The sequence below is a fragment of the Crocuta crocuta genome, unplaced genomic scaffold, assembly GCF_008692635.1.
Source record: "Crocuta crocuta isolate KB4526 unplaced genomic scaffold, BGI_CrCroc_1.0 scaffold179, whole genome shotgun sequence".
Lineage (NCBI taxonomy): Eukaryota > Metazoa > Chordata > Mammalia > Carnivora > Hyaenidae > Crocuta > Crocuta crocuta.
Genome location: NW_027551568.1, coordinates 4,029,449 through 4,053,149, shown reverse-complemented (window position 1 = coordinate 4,053,149; position 23,701 = coordinate 4,029,449). Strand labels below are relative to the sequence as shown.

Here is a 23,701-nt window from a genome sequence, read left to right as displayed (position 1 = left end):
TGGTGCAGCAGCCCCCTGGGCTGAGCGGCTGAGGCCTTCCCAGGAGCAGCTCCATGCAGTTTCGCTTCTTGCTTCCAAGATGTTTATTTTTTTAAACCAGTAACAGTGTCACTCACCGGTTTCACTTGTTCTTCAGCGTTTTGTTTGTAGGGCCCTTTCCACCTGGCACAGCAGGGGTGCCTGCCAGCTGCCACCTAGCCTTACTAGGGACTGTTTTGGGGTCTGATAAAGCCTTCCTGATTTGAAAGATGGGGGTGGGGATGGTGCGGAAGTACTTCTTTTTTCTCTCTCTCTCTCTGTCTCTCTCGGTAGTCTCTACATCCAGCATGGGATTCGAACACACCTCCCCACCCCCGAGATCGAGTTTCTTGCCCCACCGACTGAGCCAGCCAGGCCCCCACCCCTCACTTCATTTCTTATTGGCAGAAATCCCTAATTGACTAATGGCTTCTTTATATGTGAACTTTTTTCTTTCTTTTCAAAGTTTATTTTTGAGAGAGGACTTTGTGACCAGGAGAGGGGCAGAGAGAGAGGAAGAAATTGAGAATCCCATGCAGGCTCCTCACCATCAGTGCAGAACCCGGTGCGGGGTTCAAACTCACAAACCGTAAGATCATGACCTGAGCCGAAACCCAAGCTTTGGACGCTTAACCATCTGAGCCGCCCAGGCGCCCCTGTTAACTTTCTTCAATAGGCAGTTTGTTTGCATGGTACAGAATCCAGAAAATATGATAGAGCGTATGGTGGAGAGTTTCTTTTCTACACTGTGCCACCCAGTAGCTGTCGCAGAAGCATCGAGTGCCCATTTCTGTCTCTCCCAGAGGATGTCTGTACTGGCAGGAGCAGCGCCAGATCACGTTTTGTGCGGCATGCTTTACGCTGTCACGTGCCTCGTTTTTCTCCTTTAACAACAGATCTTAGTCTTTCAAAAAATTCCCCTGGCCCCTTTTATTTTTATTTTTTCCATTCTTTTATTTTTTTTTTTACAAATAGTTTCTTGTCAAGTTGGTTTCCATATAACACCCAGTGCTCATCCCCACAAGTGCCCTCCTCCGTGCCCATCTTCCCCCTCACCCCCCACATCCATCAGTCCTCAGTTTGTTCTCATCATTCAAGAGTCTCTCATGGTTTGCCTCCCTCCTTCTCCCCCACCATTTCCCCCCTTCTTCTCCCCCATGGTCCTCCGTTAATTTCCTCCTAATCCTCCTATACGCCCTGGCCCCTTTAAAAAAAAAATCTTCCTTCATTTAAGTAATCTTTACACCCAGTGTGGGGCTCGAACTCATGACCACAAAATCAGGAATCACATGCTCTTCTGACCAAGCCAGACAGCCTTTCCTCCCCCGGCCCTGCAATGATGCATGTGGATGTGTCATGAGCCACTGGGTTGTTTTCAGTCTTTTTTTGAAGGACATCCTGACCCAGCCGGCATATTTCAGCATGATAACATGCACGTTCGTCATGTGTTGAGCAGCACATGTGGCTGGTGGCCCGTCCTGGGTAGTGTGGGCCTGACCCCTTTGTCAGGAGGTGGGGGTGGGGGCCGTTCAGGTCTCCGGCTCATCTGTCTCCCCACCCACNGGATGTCAGCACTCTCCACTTCCTGCCCGTCGGGGTGCCCTGGACCAGCCTGGCGAAGGAAAGATCCTGTGGCTCCCAGGGTGGGGGAGGCAGAGGCAAGGGAGCGTCGGGCAGAGTCTGCAAACCCGTGCTCGACTGTTCTCGGTGAGGGCTGGGTCCTGGTGGCCCGTCGTCCCGGTTAGACGTGGCCGTGCGCGACCTTGCCCCGACTCTGGCGATGCCCCTTAACTAACGCCGGTATTTGTGGCCTCGCTTTGTCATGGCGTCCCATGTCTCTTCCTCTGAGTTGTTACCTGTTGAAGTGAGAAGAGTTACGGTGCGGGCCAGGGGTGAGTGCCCCGGCCAGGCCCTGGCGCCCTTGTGGTCCCCTTTCCTGCCTCTCACCTCCTGCAGGCTGGTAGGATTATTCTTTTCCCTTGTAGTAGGTGTGGCTTAGTCACCGACCGCCCCAGAGCTATTTCCCCAGGCCTCTGCAGCCCTGCTGTGAAATGCGCCCAGATAGTCGGATGGATGGTCGTTACCAACAGATCCCTGGTGGGGCCAGCACCTCCTGGATCACCTCCCCTCAGCCCGCCCTTCCTGTAGGCCTCGCCTCCCCCCCCAACCCCCTCTCCCGGGCCTCCGGGGTGCAGAGCGCTGGCTCAGCTGAAGGGGATTGGGCTGGAGGACAGGGATTCCCCCCGTGGGAAACGCCACGCGACGATGATGGTAAACGTGAACCGAGTGCGTGTGCGCTGCGGTAGACCAGGCATGTGGGGCCCCTCGCCGTGTGTGACCCCTGAAACACGCCTGTGAGGCAGGCCCTCACGGCTCCTCTTTCGGGAGCACTTTGACGGTNGGCGGGAGCCATTGGAGGGACTCGGGGGACAGGGCTGGTGCGGGCCATCCGTGCCCGGGTGTGGAGGAGAGACTTCTGGAGCGGCACGGCAGGTGCAGTGGGAGGTCTGCAGGGGCCCGGGGCTTGACCCGTCTGGGTCCTGTGCCCGAGGGACACCTGAAGCAAGGGTGGCGAAGCCCACGGGGGTGGGGGGGTATGACAGGCTGTGTGCCCGCCTGGATGTGGGTGGGCCCCGAATGACCCAAGGAGGAGGGCTGAGAAGTGGGGCCAGACGCTTGCCAAATCAGGTGAGGGCTTCAGAGCTAACCTGGGGGGAGACCGAAGGTTTCTGAGCAGATAAGACTGCCGCTTGTGGTGTCCGGGTGGCTGAGGCCCTCAGAAAACGTCACTGGATGAACGAGGCCTGGTGGGTTGTTGAGAGGTCTCCGCTCTGGCCGCCTGCCTGCAGGGGTGCTCCCGCGATGAGGCTCAGGAGGGCGTGTAACGCCCTCATCAGCCTCCTAGAAATAGGGTTCACCTCGTTTTTGGAAAAGGCCTCGGTGCCGCCCCTTCAGCCACGGCTCAGCCCCACCAGCTGCAGGACTGGAACTGGCATCGTGGAGGAAGGGGCTCGTTGGGAGGAGAGCCGAGTCTGCTCCAGGTGGGGTGCGTGTGGGTGAGAGGTGCCAAGTTGGTTTTCTTGCGTGTGCTGGGTTGGGGGGGGGAGCGTGGGGCCGGGCAGGATTCAGCATCTGGAGCCTGGGGGGCCCTCAGGGAACCCCAATGCCGACAGCTTGGTTAGACTGTGTCGTTGTGCCCTGCGGATTGAGGACCCATCCGGGCCCAACACTGGTCATCAGCTGGTTTGAGTCCCTTCCGCCTCAGGTGAGAGTCTGGCCCATTTCGGTGTGGTTTCTGCTGTTCAGAGACTGGATTGAGGTCAGCAGCTGATGTCCTTACCCTGCGGGTAGAGTAAGTCCTTCTCCCCAACAAAGGAGTTAGCCCTCCCGGCCAAGGGCCCTCCGCTGGGGTGCAGCAAAAAGGCAGTGTTGATGACTGGTTCTGTGTCCTGCTTGGAAGGTGCTCAGGCGCTGCCCTGGGCCATCACAGCAGCTGCCCCCCCGCCACCCCACCTGCAAGCCCCTTGTGGTGTTCAGCTCTGCCCCTCCTCCCTCCTCTCCCAGCGCCCCCCATCTTCCACGTCCCCTTCTTTCAGGGGGACTCCTACCCCTGCTCAGAGCTTACCTCTGTCTAGTTCTTAGTCCTGGGCCTTGATTCGTCTGGACTTGCCCTTCACCTTGCACATGTGTGGAAGCTTGCACTTAGGCGTCATTGCCGCCCTCAGAGGTGGTTCACTGCACTGGCTCCAGGTTGGGGGGGGTGTGGGCTGTGGTCCCTCTCTACTTCCCCAGCTCTGCCCCCGCCCCCCGCCCCCCCCAGCACAGTGCCTACTCTCTTTGTGTAGAGTGCCTCCTGCAAGCTGGCTAGGGTTCTGGGGATGCAGCGGAGACTCTACCCTGCCCCCCCAGCAGCCCCCACCCCAAGGGACAGGTGTGTGGAGAGGAGGGGATGGCGTGTGCCCGACAGGCCCAGAACAGCAGGGTGGGCGCTGTGGAGAAATAGCTGCTGTGGGAGCCCAGGCCCGGGTCGGCCGGCTGGCAGCTGGTCTGGGTTGGCGTGCAGAGGGGGTGCAGAGGGGGTGCAGGAACGGACAGATGTGAGTCCTTCCCGAAGACGGCGGGGGGACAGGTGGGTTGGGAGTAGTTGATAAAACAGGAAGCTTGAACCAAGCAGTCCCTGGGTTCTGCCCCCGGTGACGTGTCCCAGATCCTGGCTATGGCCACTGCATGAGCGCTAACTCGCTGTGGCACAGGGCTCACGAGGGGACAGGAGGGTTCCATGGCGGTGGCTTCCTGAGGGCGCCGCCCGGTTAGGAAGACCACACAGGTGGTAAAGGGAACCATCCGGGCCTGGACTCTCTTTGCCCGTCTGGGTACTCTCGCTGCACCTGGCCCAGGAATGGGGTTTGGTCACGTGATGGGCGGCCACAGGGCCCAGCAGCCAGATCCATGCCAGCCTCCCGATGACCCAGCGACCTGCAAGGGGGCCAGAGGCTCCCTGTTACCCGTGCCAGTGACACAAACAGCCGGAGCTAGGGAGGGATTCCTGTCCATTCAGAGGTCCTCGCCCTCTAGTCCATAAAAGTCATACAGCCAAAGATACCTCGGGTAAGTCATGGCCTGTCCTGAGTCATGATTTTCATAAGTTTTATCTGCACTACGTTGGCACAGATTTACATGGTTGTCGCAGTGGACGGACCGGCCGAGGTCTCTGTTCCTCTTGTTCCTGCGGGCCCATCTCGGTGACCGGGACCACATTCACATTCTGCCTCCTGGACCACAGGTCGCCCAGTCGCTTCTGTGTGTTTTCCACTCCCTTCCTTGTCCCCCCAGACCCTCAGTGACATGCATCCCTCCACAGTAGGGTCGAGGTTCATCAGGAGGTGTACCACTCGCTACTGGCCCCGCCCCTTCCCAGTGCATTGGGGTTCCTCAGCTTTCGTCCCTTGTGCCCAGTCCCCTTCTCCAGAGGCATCTCCTCTTAGCAGAATGTCAGCTCTTAGTGAGCCGCATTCTGGATGTCCAAGCTCTTAGTGTCCTGGGTGCCTGATGTTTTAGCCCACTTTGAACCGCGTGTGTTTCGCCAGTGGCTCTGGGCCTGGGGATAGCTCTAAGTTTCTTTCTTACACAGGTATGTACAGAATTGCCTTGGGCTGTGAAAGGGTTTCTGAAATGGATTCTGTTATAACCACAACAGAAAAGCAGGGAAGAATACAGTGAAAGCATTTGTTTCCTTTTTTTGCAAGTTTTTATAACCTTATTTAGTTTTTTAATGCATTATTTATTTTTCATAGTGCGCGCACGTGGGAATAGGGGAGGGGCAGAGAGAGAGGGAGACAGAAGCTCTGAAGCAGGCTCCACGTTGACAGCAGCGAGCCTGATGTGGGGGCCCCCGAACCACGAGATCGTGACCTGAGCCGAAGTCGGACGCTTAACCTACTGAGCTACCCAGGCGCCCCTGTAACTTTATTTTAACATGATTTCAAACTTAGTGAAAAGCTTCTAGAAAAACACAGGGAACTTCCGTGTATTCTTTACCCAGGCACACTTTATAGTTCGTCAATCTGGTCTGTGAGTGTAGTCTGTGTGCCATAAAGTAAATAAGTATTTCTTTGAAGCATTAGGAGAATCAGCTGGACATATCAGGCCCCTCCCCTCAAATATATCTGTATATTTCCTGAGGACAAGGGCATTCTCTCCCATATCCACCCTGCAGTTATCAAGGTTGGGAGATTCAGCACGAACCCTGTGCTGTTTCCTGGTCCACGGTCCGCTCTCACGTTTTGTTGGTGGTTTCAGAGATCTTCTCTGATTGTCTGTCTGTCTGTCTGTCTACTGCCATCCATATGGGGTGCTGTTCTTGGCACCTCGGGCAGCAGGCCTGTGCTGTCTCCTCTGAGCTGCGAATGGGCTTCCAGCACTTGCCTGAGGATTACTTGTAATTGACAGTTACTTGTCATTGACAAGTAATTTGCAGGCTGTACTTTCCATCTNTTTCCTGCCTCCCTCAGGCTTCCTGTGCTTGTTCGGGACAGTTTTCCTTCCTCCTCCTCCTCCACTTGTCTAGATCCGTATGGACACTTGGGTTTTTGTTTTATTCAAGGGATTACAGTCCCTTGCTCTCATTATTTACCTCGATGATGAGACTGTTGCAGATCCGGCCAGCAGGAACCCTTGTTTGAGGCTGGCTGCTCTTCCCTTCAGACGTGTCCCCACATTTCTTTGAGTGCTTTCTTGCTTTCCAGCACCCGAGGTGCTGCAGGTTCATCTTATACTTTCCAGTGAGCCCTAGAAACCATATGTTTTGAATGAATCCACCTTCCAGAATGTAATTTATTTTGTACTACCATTTGGGATTTATTTCTGTTATTTGGGACTTTTGTTTACATGTTGTTGGGACAGAAGACCTCGTGACTGTCTCTTGAGGGACTTTCTTTTTGTTATAGGTGGAGACTATAAATAGGCAATATTTTGTCTTATAATTAAATAAACTTTTTATTTAAATTATTTAAATTAAAATTAAAAAAAATAAATGCCTATAAATAGGCAACATTTGTCTTATAATTTTTTTTTATTTAAAAAATTTTTTTAAGTAGGCTTCACACCCAACATGGGGCTCAAACTCACAACCCCAAGAATGAGAGGTGTGTGCTCCACTGAGCCAACCAGGTGCCCCCACCATAGGTAATTTAAACTGACCTAGAGGTTAATTATTAAAGCAGCTCTTAATAATTTTTAACAGAATTCCTTTTTATTTTTTTAAAGGTTATTTATTTTGAGAGAGAGAGAGAGAAAAGTAGCATGAGCAGGAGAGGTGAGGAGAAAGAGGGAGAGAGTCCCAAGCAGGCTCAGTGCTGTCAGCACAGAGCCTGACACGGGGCTCGATCTCTCAGACTGTGAGATCGTGACCTGAGCTGAAACCAAGAGTCGGATGCTCAGCCCACAGAGCCCCCAAGGTGCCCCTTGCAGCTCTTATTTTTTTAAGCGCTGATTGTATATCTATAATTTTAATTCCTCCAAAGACCCTCGTTAAACACAAGGAAACTGAAGCTTAGGAGGGTTAACAAACTGGTCAAAGTCACACAGCTAGTGAGTGGTTGAGGCCAAGTTTCCATTCAGTTTGGTCTGACTTTGAAAGTCACTTTTGTTACATACTACATTATAGCGTAAGGTATTTACTGAACTTTAAGTTATAGAATATGTGCCTGTAACAGTTTGAAAAACAAAAAGCTTAAGGGCTTTTTCCTTGCTGCATAATTCTGTGTCTTAGGTGGAAAATCACATCTGAAGAACGAAAGCTTGTAGTTCATCACAGTGTTCTCTCAAAGGAAAGTCTGCTTGTTTTCATCAGAGAATGACTCGGTTGTCCTGGTATTTTTGTAAATACCCACAAGTTTCCTAACCCTCTTATTTTCTTCCTATAGGAATTTGCTTGCTAGAAAACAGAATGCAAGACTTGACAAACAGAATGACTTGGGATGGAAGTTATTTGGAAAAGTACCACTCCGAGAGAATGCTCAGAAAGATTCAAAGAAAATACAAAAGGTATACAAGATACAAAAACACAGAAATATGCTGCATAGCATATGTTTATGAACCTTGCAAAAGTGGCCTTTATTGAGGCTTTGAAATTGGAAAACTTTGTGTTAACCTGCATGCCAAGTTCCTGAAATGTAAGTCTGTCTTCAGAATGTTGATGACTTTAACCTTTTTCATTTCTTGTAGCTCACAGCACGCGTATAGGAAAGAGATAGCGGGGCTCCGGATCTTTAGAACCCAATTTAATCAGTTTTTCCGTCAATAGTCCTAAATGTGCTGATTGTCAAACTTGTATTAATTGTGTTTGATATTAAAGCATTCTCCCCTTCTGACCCCCTGGGTTTCTTGCAGCGTAATCCTTCCGGTGCTGATTCGGCCAGGGACGCGAGGGCCGTCGTTCAGCCACCTGTAGGGTGATCCCCTTCCCCGGGCTGGCTCGGAAGCTGCCTTCGTGTCTGAGGTCAGGGGAGGGCATGGGGCTCAGGGGCCAGGCCAGGCCTGCGGTGTCGCATCACCACCGGGCTGCCTCCTTCCCCGTGCGGGCAGCGATGCCAGCAGCTGGATGCGTGTGCTTATCTTTTCAAAGAAGGTTTGTGCCTGCACTCAGTTGGGGGTGGGGTGGGGTCTCTGTGGCCTGGGAAGCTCTGACCGTGATGGCCTGTGTCCTCTCCTAGGCTCTGAGTCCCAGCCTTCCTAATATCTGCCATTTGCAGATGGTGCTGTAACCCTGCCCCTGGCAGGCTGGCCTCTCCAGCCTCGGTTTGGTGTCCATCGACAGTCTTTCAGTAAATACCTTTTTAAAAAAAAAATCTTTATTTAATTTTGAGAGAGAGACAGAGACAGAAAGAGACAGAGAGAGAGAGCATGAGCAGGGGAGGGGCAGAGAGAGAGGGGGACACAGAATCTGAAGCAGCTCCTGGCTCTGAGCTGTCATCACAGAGCCCGACGCGGGGCTCGAACTCATGAACTGTTAGTTCATGACCTGAGCTGAAGCTGGACACTTAACCGATGGAGCCACCCAGGCGCCCCCGGAAAATACTTTGGAGGGCCTAGTAAGTACGGGGCCTCATGCGTGGCCCTGGGGTTAGAAAAGTGACACAGCACCTTCCCTGAGAGCGCCCCTGAGGTGAGGAGAGGATTCTGGGGCAGGGGTGGAAAGGAGTGGGACGGGTGTGCGTGGGGGCAGGGCCTGCTGGGCAAGGCTGCACACAAGGTTGAGTTCAGAGGTGTGACGGAGTTATTAATAATAGGGACTATGAACCGAGTGATTACTCTGTGCCGGTTTCAGGTGAGTCAGCACTTGGGTTTCTAGTTCACTTAACACATGTTAACAGCCTTCTCCAGAAGGTACTATTACTGTCCTCGGTTTGCCGAAGAAGCACTTAGACACAGGCTCGGTGACTTGGGCAGAGCTGGCACCTAGCCCCAGGGCCATCGCTGCCCCCTGCGTCTCGGCGGCCTGCACTAAGGGGCGGTGGCAACACAGGCCCAGGGAGCAGTGAGGGGGGCTGTGTGTGGGGCTGGTGCGATGTGACATATCTGGAGGCTGTGGGGACCCCCGGAGGGTCTTACTTGTGATGGGGCTGTGATGGCGTCACGCTGGCAGGAATGTGGCTCCCGGGCGAGTCCAGAGGAGGGAGCGTGGCACTGGCCCGGCGCTGTGGCCGTGCGGGTGCCAAGGACGGGCCCTTCGGGGATTAAGCGTGTGAGGGCCAGCGGTGCGGCGTGGGGGCCAGGCGGTGAGCACATGCTGGGGCGCTGGCTCGAGCCACGCGGTGGACGCGCACTTACTTCGTGTTTTCTAAGCCTCAGCAAACTAGATGAGTTCTGGATGTTGCCTCCTGTCCCCCAGAGCCGTCGTCTGGACCCAGGAGGCTCCCAAAGTACATCAGTGTGGGAATTCGTTTGTACAAATTGTTACATTTTGACTTTGAATCACTCACTGTGTAGGCTTATTACAATAGCATTCAATTAAAATTTGAGGAGTTTGTATGCAAAGCTCAGGTACAAATTTCTTAAAAACTGAAGAGCTAAGCTGTTTAAGAATTTCTAAAGAAATTCACACTTTGCAAAAAGTAACCATTATCCTAAGTAGATTTCCCATGATTCTTAATATCGCTGACATCATATTTGAATTTCTTTGTTTTGTCATACCTTTTTTTTTTTTTGATGGATCATGTTCTTGATCCTAAAGGATTTTTGTGAACTGAAGTGACTAGGTCCACTAATTATGTGGTAACCCAATACCGCAGAAAAGAGGGCCATCTGGCCCCAGCCATCAATAATAAAGGATGTAATTGTGCCGCCATGAGTCATATAATCCTGCCCGTGTCCTGTTTGCTCGCGTTTTGTGTGTCTGGGCCTCTGAGCTCCCGTCCCGTGCGTCCCTCCCCGGGCTGGCCAGGCCTGGGAGGGTCCCGGGCCCGGTGCCTGCTGCCGTGGGGTACAGCAGCTGGTGCTGCCACAGATGTCCGCCCACGCCTGTTAGAGGGCCCGGGGCCGGCGCTGACTGCCGAGGCCTGTGACCCCACGGTGCCAGGGTTAGGAAACTCCAGGTCCTTCTCCCCTTCTCTTAAGAATGTTTTTATTACCGGGGAGAAGCGCCACCACGTCATGATTTAAGAGCATGGACTCTGGAGTCAAGACCGTCAGAGCCTGTATCCCAGCCCGGCCCTGTTTGGCTGTGTGGACAAGTCACTTAATTAACCTCCAGAGCCGCCGCCTCCTGCACTTTAGGGTTTGGAGAATAATCGTACCAGCCTTGTGGGGGGTGAGGATGAAACGTGTGAATGTACCTCATGTGCTGAAGGTCATGAGGGCTGGAGAGGGTTTGCCGTTATCGTCATCTCTTTCCTGGGACCAGTCCACCTTGAACAACAGGAAACGGGAGGATGAGCATGCAGCCCCCGCAGGTCCCCGACCGTGTTGAGGCCAGGTCTTGTGCTGGGTGCCTGGGCCGGCATGCCTTGAGGCGCCCTGGTGAAGCCCGGGGAGGGGGTGGGGAGACAAGTGTGTACATGCACCATGGTCGTCCGGCTTGCGGACTTGGGTTTGACTTCCAGCGTCACCTCTCCTTATCTGTATAACCTTGGGCCAGTGACTTCTTGGTTTTCTCATCTGCAAAAGGGCCACTGTGGTTCCTCCACCCTGGATTGTTCTAAATTAAGAGATGATAGATGTGGAACGCTTTTGTCCCACGAGCGGCCCCGAGTGAGTGCTCAAGGAGTGGCCGTTGTGACTTTTAATTAAGAAATAGGTCCAGCGAGTGGCAGGTACTGCCTGTGGTTTGCCCCGGGCACGTGGGACACCTGTGACTTTAGTAACCAGGCCGGATTCTCTCCCGCTGAGCCTGACGTGGACATGGCTGCCATTTGTAGGAAGGGTTGAGATGTCGCTTTCAGCTATCTTTTCAAACTTCAGAAACATTTTGAAAAGTCAGTCAGTTTCTCTCGGCTTAACGTTATGATTTCAGGGAGATTTTCTAAATGGGAACAGAAATGACCAAGGATGGCAGCTACGAGAATCACACTAAACTGGTGGTTCTCAGAGCATGGTGCTCGGGCCGACAGGACCGCCATCTGGGCGTTTGTTAGAAACACGGGTCCTCAGGCTGCCGCCCAGGCCCCCTGGAGAAGCCGTGGGGCCGGGTCACAGCCAGCCATGTTCTAGCACATGCTTCTGGTAATTGTAATGCATGCTCCCTTTCAGAGCCACCGCTACTCCAGAAGAGGGTGCCGGATTTTGGGAGGAAATTGCCATCTTTGCCCACAGCGGGTACAACAAATGGTCCAGTGTAACCAGACAGGCCATGGCAGCTACCAGGGACCCGGAGAGGCCCGAGAGTGAAGATGGGGAGAAGGGATACGAAGATGGCTGCCTTCAGGCCTCCTGTCATTGGGGGGGTGCTGTCCAGATTGGCCTTCCGGACAGTGCTGGGCAGTGCGGCCTTTGCCTTGTGGGGAAAGAGGGACCTTCCTACTTGGCTTCCACAGTCCTTTGTTCTGCAAGTTTGAGCCACCGTGGGGCTCCTTCCTGGAATCACAGTGAAGGGTAGGACTTCCGGGCCGCCCCCTTCCTTGGAACTTGCTTACCTCAGATCAGGAAAAGGCCTACGGGAGCAGAGTAACCCTGCGGATCGGTGCGGCTGTGATAAGCGTCGGGCAGGAAAGGCAGCGTGCCATTTCTGCACCACGGGAGGTTCCCAGGTCCAAGGGGCGTTCTCAGCCCTGGTCTTATCGGCCTCTCCTCTGCTCCTTGGGAGCCTTTCTGACCTTGATTTGCAGGTCACCACGCTCTCCCTCCTGTGCAGTTTCCTCTGCTGAGCGCCCTCTGATTGTAGAGCCCCCCTCGGGTGCTGCTCTGTCGGTGGCCACGCTGGAGGAGATCTCAGCTGGACTGGAGGCCGACGGCCCCCACGTTCGTTCCTGGGCAGGGCCTTGTCCCTGGACTTCCGTGTCCCGCTGCCTGCTGGGTACTCCCCTGGATGTGTGACAGCCACCTGGCTGACGAGTCCGGGGCCGTGCTCTTCCTGTCTGCTTCCCGTCTTTTTGGGCCTCTTCTCTTTGCATCTGTCCCCATTTTGGAAAATGATAGACTTCTCCCTCTTTTCCGGGTCTAAACTTTATGGTTGTTCTTGACCTCTCTTTGCTGTCTCCTCTCACCCCTCCTCCCGCCTGACCACCATTTTGCTTATGTTTGTGCTCCATTGGTGCGGCCGGGTCTGAGAGGCTGTGACCTGTGGGGGGTTCTGATGGTCTGGTGTAGGCAGCCTGGTGACATCGCTGTGCTTTACTGCCCCTGTTACTTGAGCTGTTGGCAATGGGGACTGCACACATCTGGGGATGCTTTAGAGCAGCGTTTATGAGTCTTTTAGCCATAACACTAGGTATACAGACTTGAGGCATCAGCACTGGCACCAATGTCAGGAAATGTCCTGTCTGAGCTCCGAGGCAGCTACTGACAGGCAAGAATTAGGGTAGGGAGTACTGGCATGTGGGCCTCAGTGTCCTGGATACAAGGTGTCATGTGAGCAAAGAAGCATACACATGTTTGGGTTCATATAACCGGGAACATCTTGGATGGCCTTCTGGAATTTCAAGTCAGCTCTTAGTTGTGAAAGAGAGAATCCCAGAAGAAGGCAAATCCAGAACAGCTTAAAGTGATACCCATTCTCCTCACCTCTGGGTTCTGTGAAGTCTGGGTAGTCAGAAAAACAAAAACCATAACCAACTGCAGAAAAGATAAAGCTGGATGGTCAGTGCAGGTGACATGATGGGCCTCCAGGTCAGTCTAAAACAACAGTGAGAAAACCTCCTTCATTTTCATCATCCCTTATGCCTTTGGAAAGTAGGTTTGAGCCAGTTTACAACAAAAGAGCAGGTCTCAGTTCTGCATAAGGAGGAAGCGTGCTCTAACCTGTCTCTTCCAATGAGTGTGGCTATAAAATTTGAACATAATACATAGAGCAGCTTTTCCAACATTCTGAAAAGTAAACAGTAGCAGGTGGATTGGGGAAGAGGGCCACAATTCACAGAGCTGCCGAACTGACGGACCTTACCATTTTCCCCTCTCTGATAGTCCCCACCCTGAACTCAGGTATTATAAAACCCAGAGGCGAGTGTTCATGTGGACAGAGAGAGCACTAAGAAAGGCTTTCTGGTTCTGGATGAGGAGTGGGTACTCTAACACTCAGAATGCAGAAACCCTACTTTTCATTTTTCTCTTTTTGCTGCTTTCTCACCCCCCCACCCCCAACTTAGTTTCCTGGTAGTAGAAACCGGCCGGCAGGCACCTGAAACTCTCAGGAAGGGAACCTGATTACAGGAAAGTGTTCCCAGAAGGTGGGGCAAGCCCCTGACACCCCGTTCTCTCTCCTCCTACCATTGGTCCAGGGTCCACACAGTTGTGGGAGGTGTGCAGTTGGAGAACCAGAAGAGGGGCGACCCAGGCGATCAGCAAGTTCTGAGGCCATTGTGGAGAGGAGGGGTTTGGGAAAGTGACCTTTGAGGTTATTATGAACCCCTGGGCTGACCCCCGTGCTGTAGATGCGTGGATCTGACTCTTACGAGCAGCTGTAGACTTTGAGAACTGAACTTTGGGTAGACCGCTGCGCAGGCCCCACACTGGCCACTGGGCGGTGTGCATGTTGGGTGTAGCCAACAGGTGCCAGAGAGGCTTTGAAAAGTCAACTGACTCTGGAGCTGGTTGGAATGTGGGGCTGGAATCCACCCAGGTCAACTGCCTATTAAAACAAAAACACAAACGTGCTCCACAGGGTTTGGACAAGGCCCAGAGTCTTGTAACGCCCTAGTCGGGATGTCTGGAACGCCATCCAGACGTCCTTGGCAGATCAGCAATGGGGAACATCTGCACTCCCATCGGAAAACCAATTAGCAGACACCAATGCCAAGGCCACACCCGTGTTAGAATCGTCCAGCAAAGACTTCAAAGCAGCCGTTGTGAAAATGCTCCAATAACTAAGAAGGGAACATGCTTAAAATAGGAAGGTAGAAAGTATCAGGAAGGAACTAGAGAATAGAAGGAGAAAACTATGTGGAAATTTTTAATGAAAAATATGGTAACTGAAATAATCTTACCAGACAGGCTCAGTAGCAGGATGAAGATGGTAAAGGAAAGAGGGGTCAGCATTGAGATAGATCCATAGACATGATTCTGTCTGAATAATATAAAGAAAAAGGGGAAAAGGAACAGAGTTTTAGGGACATGTGAACAGTACCAAAGGTCTAACATTTGTGCTATTGAGGTTTCAGAAGGAGAGGAAAACCATGTGCAGAGAAACGTACTGGACCAAATAATGGCTGAATGTGTCCTAACCGACAAAAGAGAGAAACATACAGATTTGGGGCGAGGTGGCTCCGTGAACTCCGGACAGGAGAAAGCCACAGAAGCCCGTGCCCAGACACGTCATAACCAAATTGCTGAAAGATAAACACAAAAAAAGTCTGGGGTGCCTGGGGGGCTCAGTCGGTTGAGCGTCTTCGGCTCAGGTCAGGATCTCATGGTTCGTGGGTTCGAGCCCCGCGTCGGGCTCTGTGCTGACAGCTCGGAGCTTGGAGCCTGCTTTGGCAGGCTTGTGCTCTGTCTCTCTCCCTCCCTCAAAATTAATAAACATAAAAAAGACACATCTCGCGAGCAGCCAGAGGCAATGCAGTACTAGAGGAAAAGCTCCGTAAGTCCCAATATTCCGTTTTGGGCACAAATACCCTGCGGGAGTGAGGGCGGAATGAACACTTTCCGATGAAGGAAAAGTAGGAGAGCTTGTGGCCAGCAGATCTCAGCGAATTGCTCAAGGACGCTTTTCAGATGGAAGGTCATTACACCAGAAGGAGACTTGGAATGTTCTGAAGGAGAAGAGCAGAACGTGGGGTTTGGGTAGGCGTGATAGCGCCGTTCTCCCAGTGAGCTCTGAAAAACACGCCTGAGTGAGAGCAGAGACTCTGACTCTGACTCTGGGTTTCCAGTGTCTGTAGCTGCAGAAGGGGATATGGTGGTAAGATTGTAAAAAATTAAATATGCATGAGAGCCCCTAGGTCAGCCACCAGACTATATACAAAGAGTAAAAAACGCAATCAGTTAAAATGGAATTCTAAAAAGAGTTTAAAAAATGAGATCAAGCCAAGAAAGAGGACATAGTGGAAGGAAAACTATAGATAAGATGATAAGCTGAAGCATGTCGGTCATTCTATTCGTATAAATGGTTTGAACACCCCAGTTATAACGTGTCTGAATACCCAATCCTGACAGATTGTCAAGACGGATGAAAATGAAAAGGACCTAAGAAGTAGACTTCAGAGCAAAGAAGGTTCCCAGGGACAGAGCAGGACAGTCCCCAGTGAAGACAATGATTCTGAATGTGTGTGCCCCTGCGGCAGCCACAGAATGCACGATGTGGCGGAGACAGGTGCACAAATGCAGAAATCCACTCTCGTTACTGGGATGTCAACCCTCCCCTCCGGACAGTGATGGACAGGCCATTGGTAGACTCAGCCAGGACATAGAAGGACTGACCGACGTTTGTTGAACACGCCAGCCCCCCGTGAGAGCCCAGCACACATTCTTGACAAGCACACACATGACATTCACCAAGATAGACCATAGCCTGGGTTGAGAAAGAAACCATCAATCTGAAAGGATTACAGTCACACCAAATATGTTGTCTAACCACAGTAGAATTAGATCATCAAACAGTGACACACGGATAGCAAGAGCCTTCCCACAAGCTTGGAAACTAAATAAGTAATACAGATAAATCCTAGGACGATGAAGAAGTCACAAAGAAAGTTGGGTGGGGGGGAGAAAATATTTTGAACCTGAATGAAAATAGAACGTCTAAAACTTTGTGGGATATAATGCTTAGAGGGAAATTTATAGCATTAAAACGCCTATTAGAAAAGAAAGTGCTCTAATCAGGAATCTGATTTTCTACTTTAAAAACCATAAAGGGAGCAAATAAACTCAGCAGAAGGGAGGAAATACTAAACATCAGAACAGAAGTGAATGAAATTGAAAACCAAAAAATAATAGTGAAACTAAAAGCAGGTTCTTTCAAATGATGAACAGAACTGATCAGACTCTGGTAAAATGGACAAAGAGGTGAAGCAAATTGCCAACAGAACAAGTTGGAAAGGGGATATGACCAGAGACTCTTGCAGAGATTAAGCCCACCATGGATAACTCCACATTCATAAATTGGAGAACTTAAGATGAAATGGTCCATTTCTTTGAAAATCACAAATTGCCAAAACTCATCTAAGATGAATAGGTGACCTGAGTCATCCTCTGCATTGTTAAAGAAATGGAAGTTGTAGTGAAAAACCTTCTAAACAAGTAATCTCCAAGCCCAGAGAGTTTCACTGGTGAGTTCTACCAACGTTTAAAGAAAGAAAGCACCGATTTTAGCAGAAAGACTATCTCCTGACTCAGGTCGTGAGGCTAGTATTACCCTGATACCACAACCAGACAGGTGCAGAACAAAAAAGGCACATTGCAGACCAGTATCCGTCATGAAGACCCACTTAATCCTCACCACAGCATTAGCACATTGATTCATTAATACTTTTTTTTATAAAGGGCAGTACACCTAAGTAGCATTTGTGGCAGGAATGCAAGGCTGGTTTAATGTTTGAAAATCAGTCAGCGTGTGGCACCTAGTGGCTCAGTCCATTAAGCCTCTGACTTCGGCTTGGGTCGTGATCTCACGGTTTGTTTGTGGGTTCGGGCCCTGTGTTGGGTTCGGGGCTGACAGCTCAGAGCCCGGAGCCTGCTTTGGATTCTCTGTCTCCCTCTCTCTCTGCCCCTCCCCTGCTCATGCGCTCTCTGTCTCTCTCTCTCAAAAGTAGATAAATAAACATTTATTAAAACAGAAAAAATCAGTTGGTGTAATCCACCGTACCAGCAATCCTGGGGGAGTCTCAGGAGTAGCATCTGAGTGTAGGAATCTAGTCTCAACAGTGTGTGTGCTGTAGGATTCCACGTATGTGAGCTGTGGGTCCCGGGATGGTGTAGGTGTGAGTGACTCCCAGGGATGGAACAGGGAGAAGGTTTTGGGGTTAATGGAATGGTTCTGCATTTTGGTTGTGACGGTGGTGGCTGGAAGATGACACGTGTTACAAATTATAGAACTTTGAGGGGCGCCTGGGTGGCTCAGTCAGTTAAGCCATCTGACTCTTGATACCGGCTCAGGCCATGATCTCACGGTCGCGGGATCGAGCTCTGTGCCGGGCTCAGTGCAGAGGTCAGAGCCTGCTTGGGATTCTCTCTCCCTTTCTTTCTGGGCCTCCCCCCATAAATAAACTTAAAAAAGCTGTTAGAACTATATACACCAAAAAAGCTAACTGTGTTAATTTTAAAAATAAAACTAACATCATATCAATCAGGGTACCTTTGACCCATGTTTCCATTTCCACGGACTCATCCTAGAGATGAAGCTGTATGTGAGTAAAATGATGGTTGTATAAGGGTTTTGATTACAGCACAGAAGATTGGAAGTTATCAATCCAAGTGCCTGGCGGTAGGGAGTTAGTTAAATCTGTAAGTGATGTAAAGCGCAGATCTTAAAAAGTGAAGTTAAAACCATTATATTAGTTTTTTCTGAAATGAAGAATGAACTAACCGTACATGTGGGAGATAGGGAGGAGGGTCACCTGCTTTCTCTGTGTCCCTTTTCATACCTTTTGAAGTTTGTCCCATGTCCATGTTGGCTTCAAAAAACAATTTTTTTTAATGTGTGCAGAACGATAGAGAAAAAAATTTAGGAATTTTGGTCAAAGGATAGCAAGATGAAGCCAAAGTTAAGTGGATATCCCAAAATACAACCCACAGGTTCTCATGTCACTCTTAGAGGCGCACTACAGATTTGACACTGAGCTTCCTAGTGGCCAGAGCAAAGAAGGGTACGTTAACATTAAGGAATTCAGTGTAGGACGCTGCACCTGATCTGGAAGCTTGGGCTCGTCGGGGTGCTGGATGGAATGTTTGTGGGCCACAGGGAGTTTTTGCGGAGGGTGAGTCTCAGGGTCAGATTCCCCTTCATTTGGGTTTTAGAGAAACAGCAGGTTCATTACTTCTCAAACTTGTACACGATGCCTTTCTGGACAAGAAGTGAAAGAGGAAGGGTTGCGAAGTTTCTCCAGGGGAAATGGCAGTGTGTTGGTTACCTTGCACTTTGTTTTTGTTCTGTGGACGGACTGTCTCCCATCGGTTGTGGTAACGGCTAATTCATTCCGAGAAGGCTGTGCCTTTCAACAGTGTAAACTGAAATCCCGGCGAATAGTGCCTCTGAAGGTTTGCTGTTTTTTCCTAACGTGCAGGTGATGAGTTTGCCATCAGTCTGCGGTATGGCTCCAGGAAGAGAGGGGAATTCGGGAATAGGAATGGCACATGTTAGTTCTTCCGTGGACCCTCACTGGGGTCTCTGACAGTGCAGGGGTCAAAGGTCTGGGGTTTGGGAAGGCAGGGGGGCCCCGAGAGGACTCTGGCTGGGATTGGAGGGCCCCGGCTCTGGTCTCGGTCCTGCCATTCACAGTCCGTTGTGTGGCCTTGGGCCAGCGACTTGGCCCTTTCCTCCCTGCAAAGATAATGTCCGCCTTGTCCGTGCTTGTGAGGGTCGGGTAGGCTGAAGTGCGGGGCACACCTGGAGCAGTGGTTGGCGTCCAGCGGGAGTTCAGTCAAGGTCAGCGGCTCCTCTCTGCCCTCATGGCCACCCCATCCCTCTCGTGGGTGAGAAAGTAAAAAACAAAACAACACAGAACGCTTTGCTGCAGGAGTGTTCGGCGTGGCTTGGAAAGTGCAGGTGGCAAAAGCCCTGGATTCCATCTGAAGTGTTTTTTCAAATTAGAAAAATAATTTGTGAAAAAAATACCCAAATGGTAGACGTAGGTAGAGTAAATCGGGAACGTCCTCTTCACCCTAAGACTTCCTGGCGCGCACGGCCGGCTCAGTGCCCACCCTCCCAGGCCTTTCTCTGAGCCAGGCGACCCACCAGTACCTTCCACCCACATCAGCACAGTTGTTACAGAGTCCGAGGCTGTGTGAGCTGTGCACACGCAAGGGACTCAGGACTTTTGAACAAGTGCCTCAGAGACACGGTGGGCCGTGCTCCGTCGGAGAGCACCGGCCGCGACCCACAGCCAGCGTCGCACTGACCCGGGGCTCAGGCGGTAGCGTCCGCAGTCTGCTGAGCTGTTGTGTAACCCGAACGCATTTCACGGTCCCAGCCGAACGGAGGCAGCTTCCTGGGAAGGGGGACCCAGAGAGGTGGCCCTCGGGAGCTTTCAAATGCCCCTGCCCTTCTCTGCGCAGTTCAGTGTGTTGACTCGAAGACCGCGGCTGCCCAGGGGGCACGGCTCTTCCCACTGACCTAATTCCCAGGGGAAGACTGAGGGTTTGTACGTTTCTTTCTTTCTTTAGTTTTAAGTAATTTATAATCTTTCTAACACTGTTGGGGCACCAGAGGGGACACTTCCTGTGGCCTTTTCCACGTCTGGCCAGCTCGTCTTACGCCGCCTGGGGCCTGTCCTGACGAGGAGGCACAGTCAGCAGGTGCAGGGCCGGACAAGCCCTCCCTTCTCCCCTTCTGGGCTCTTTAGCTGGTCTAATAAGTAAATAGAAGACAGTTGAACAGGAGAAAAACTAACGCTGTGTGTGTGGGAGACTCAAAGAGGTGACCAAAGCAGGCGGCTTTTGTACCTTTTAGGCAAAGAGACTGTGAAGAGTTGACAAGGTTGGGGGGCGGTTAGACTTGGGGCCGAAAATGAGTGAAGAAGCAGAAGGTTTGTTTATAGGGCCCTCCCGCCCCTGTGTTCCTGCTCTCTGGTGATAAGGACAGTTGTCCTGGTGCGGGGAGGGTGCCTCTCACATGGGAGACTCATTTCCTGCTTTCGGGGGGACGGGCAGGGCCAGGGCGTCCTTGCTGCGTCTGAGAAGCTTTAATTCACGATCATCATTGTGCCAAAGTGGCATGTTCTGTGCTCCTTCACAGATGACTGCTTAGGACTTCAAGAAACCTCAGATTGGAGGAGAGTAAGGCTATTCTTTTTTTTTTTTGTTTTTAAATGTTTAATTTTTAGAGAGAGAGAGAGACAGAGTAGGAGTGGGGGAGGGGCAGAGAAAGAGGGAGACTCAGAATCTGAAGCAGCCTCTAGGCTCTGAACCGTCCCCGACGCGGGGCTCGAACCCACGAACTATGATACAAGATCATGACCTGAGCCGAGGTCAGCTGCTTAACCAATTGAGCTCCCCAGGTGCCCCCCAACTGAGCCCCGCCCCCAGGCGCCCCGAGAGTAAGGTTATTCTAAACCTTCCTGTAAGATACTTGTCGAACTTGAACTCAGAATGTCACTTGTCCGTGTGGAAGCACTTTGGATGGGGCCTTCGCGTTGGCACTAGAAACTGCCCCGTGCTGTTCCCGGAAGCAATAGGCACGCGCTGCCTTTGTTCCTTGGTCTCACGCCTGCGCCTGACCTTCAGTGCGGCCTCGGCCGCAGGAAGGGAGCGCCGTTGTAGGAGACTGAAATCTCAGTGGAGAGGCAGCATGTCCGAGAAGTCGGCAGTAAGGGGCTCTGGAGTCGAGCTGCCTGGGTTCGGCTCCTGCTCTGCCACCTGCCATGTGCCTCTGACCCGAGGAGGCCACTCAGAGCCTCAGGTGCAGTGCCAGGGGACAGAGGCAGGGGAGGTGATGCTGGCCTTGCCCGCATTAGTGTCGTGGCGCCGCTGTGACACAGACCACAAACTTGGTGGCTGACCACGACACACACATATTCCCCTACAGCTTTGGGGCTCAGAAGTCTGAAATGAGTTTTCCAGGCTAAAATCAAGGCGTTGGCAAGGCCGGTCTTTCTAGAGACTCCCAAGGGAGAGTCTGTTCTCTTCTAGCTTCCAGAGGCTGCTGGCATTCCTTGGCGTGCGGCCGCCTCACTCCAACCACTATCTCTGCGGACAGGCGGCCTCCCTTCCGCAGTTACGCCTTCCTCTCTGTCCATCATTTAAGGATAGCGGTGGTTATTTTGGCCCCACCCAGATAATCCAGGATCATCCCTGCCACCTCAAGGTCCATAGCCTTAATCGCATCTGCAAAGCACCTTCTGCCGTTGACAGGTGCCGGGGGTTCCGATGCGGGCATACAGGGGTGGCACCGTCCCTGCCTTGTTGGGACTCTTAGGGCTGAATGAGGCTCACTGGGTCCCGGCTCCGTGCCGCTTCCGAGATAGTGTTCTGGGTGGTCTTCCCTGCCCCCGCCGTCTGCCCACCCAGCATGCCATCGGTTGTCACGGCCACAGGACTCTGGTATTTTCTGTGCAGCGCTCTACCCCCATCTTACCTTCTAGCTCGCTTGTTTCTTCACTGCCTGCCTCTCATCCCGCACTAGACCGTGAACTCACGAGAGCAAGGCCTAGACCTTGTTTGCTCAACGATTGCGTTAGCTCCAGGGCCTGGCCCGGCGCCAGGCTTTAGTGGCTGGTTAATACCTATTTGTTAAACGGGTGAATGAGTGTCCAGATTCCGAAACCCACCGCTGTGGGCTGTTCTTCCTCCTACTTCTGTAACACCGTAAGCATTTCCCCATATCCTGAAATCGTCTTTCACGGTCTCATTCTTACCCCTTAAGTAATGGTCTCTGTGTAGCGTGATTTCCTTAACCAGTCCCCAGGGTCGGGAGGCTGTTCCTTCGGTGACCTTTCGATCCCTGGGAGAGGTGGCGGCCTGGAGCAAGGTTGGGTTTGCCAGCCTCCCTGCTGGGGTGCAAATGAACAAATGAATCAGTCTGACCTCCTTGACCTCAAAGGGTAAAGACAACGACATTGTAGATTAATCAAATAAGCAAATCCACTGCGCCGGTAGAGATGCAGGAAGCCTGGGAATGAGCTCTGGTTAACTCAGAAAACTTCGGGAGGAAGAGTTCTTTACAGGCGGACGTGAGCTTTAAAGCCACACTGAGATGAAGGCTCTTTTAACTCCTGAGTTTTGCTTTCAGTGTCAAAATTTAGTAAAAGTCAGAGTGTTATCACATGCTGTGACATGTAGTTAAAACTTGGCAAGCAGCCCTCAATTCTAAAATAACACGGTAGAACCGTCTTACAGTCACTTGCAAGCTACAGGCTGCCGGAAGAGAGAAGCAGCGTGTTTTGGTAAGCATCTCTGAATGCATGTTTAACACAGGCATAACACTTCTCTCTCTCTTATTTAAATTTGGAGAGATTGTGGGCTCAGGTCGTATGGCTTCTGAAGTGTCTGTGGCACCAGGTTCGGCAGGAAGCAGGGGAGGCCGGGGACCCGCTCCCGTGTGTGAGAACGGAGCTGTACGGCGCTTGCCCGCTTTCGTTCCAGGATCCGCTTCCGGAAAGCCCGCAGCAACCCCACAGGCCGCTCAGCTGCCTCCTGGGGCTCCGGGAAACCTTGGAGGCTTCTCGAGCTCTCCTGCAGTATGGCACTTGTCTGCTTGCTGGTCTGTGAGTGAGGCGAGGGCAGGGACTTGTTCATCTTTGTTCCCAGGGCCAAGCACCATTAGTGCTGGATGGATGGATGGATGGATGGACGGACAGACGGACGGAAGGATGGGTGGATGAATAGATGGAAGGAAGGATGGATGGATGGATAGATGCAAGGAAGGAAGGATGGAAGGATGGGTGGAGGATGGAAGGAAGGAAAGGAAGGAAGTTGGAAGAATGGATGGGTGGATGGAAGGGAGGGAGTCTCCTCCGTGCTTTGTCAGCCTTCAGTGGTGAAAAGAACACAAGAATCCCCAGTCTCAGAGGTTTTATGCTCCCTTGAGGGAAATAAATCTTAATCAGATAATTGTGCACTTACGAGAGTGGTTAGTGCTATGCTGGGAGAGAATGACGGGGCCGTGCTGTCACTCAGGTGGGGAAAGGCAGGGGTGCTTCTGTGCGGGTGGCTACTTACGGCAGGACCTGGTCACACGTCAGCAGCCATTTTACAGTCTCTGTCCGTTGTGAAGAAAAACTGCACCCACGGAAGGGTTCCAGGAATAATTTAGTAAGCACCCATATCTCATTCAGTTTATTGTGCCTCTTCCTATTTTTTAAAAATGGAATCATTTGAGGGCGACTGGGGGTGGGGGGGCTCAGTCAAACGTCTGACTTGGGCTCAGGTCATGATCTCATAGTCCGTGGGTTCGAGCCCTGTGTCGGGCTCTGTGCTGACAGCTCAGAGCCCGGAGCCTGTTTCAGATTCTGTTTCCATCTCTCTGCCCCTCCCTGGCTCACTCTCTTTCTCTCTATCAAAAATAAACATTTAAAAAAGTGGAATCATTTGAAAGTAAGCTGCAGATACCATGTCATCTTACCCCTAACTATGTCAGCGTACGGGTCTTCAGAGTTAAGACGTGCTGCCACATGACCATGAAGCTGATACCGCACCTACGGGAATGATCACTAATTCCATCTGACCGTGACCGTGCTCATGACCAGAACCCCCCTCCTTCTCCCCAGCTGCACCAGCCTGTTCTTTATGAACCAGCGTCCAGTCAGGCATGTACGTTACCCTTAGTACAAAGGGCAACGTGATTCTCTTGGTATAAAATAGTTATTCTGCCAGGTTTTCAGGACACTTAACTTTTTTTTTTTTAAACGACTAGAAGATGAGTAAGATGGTAAAACTGATTCTA

General features: G+C 51.7%; 1 protein-coding gene across 1 annotated transcript in view; it reads left to right on the top strand.

The window, feature by feature from the left end:
• Window positions 1-23,701, top strand: part of TBC1D14 (TBC1 domain family member 14) — a 110,440-nt gene that overhangs the window by 45,513 nt on the left and 41,226 nt on the right. Inside the window, exon 3 of the mRNA XM_077750551.1 lies at window positions 7,443-7,563. Coding sequence (XP_077606677.1) covers window positions 7,443-7,563 — 121 coding nt within the window. The remainder of the gene's footprint in view (window positions 1-7,442; window positions 7,564-23,701) is intronic.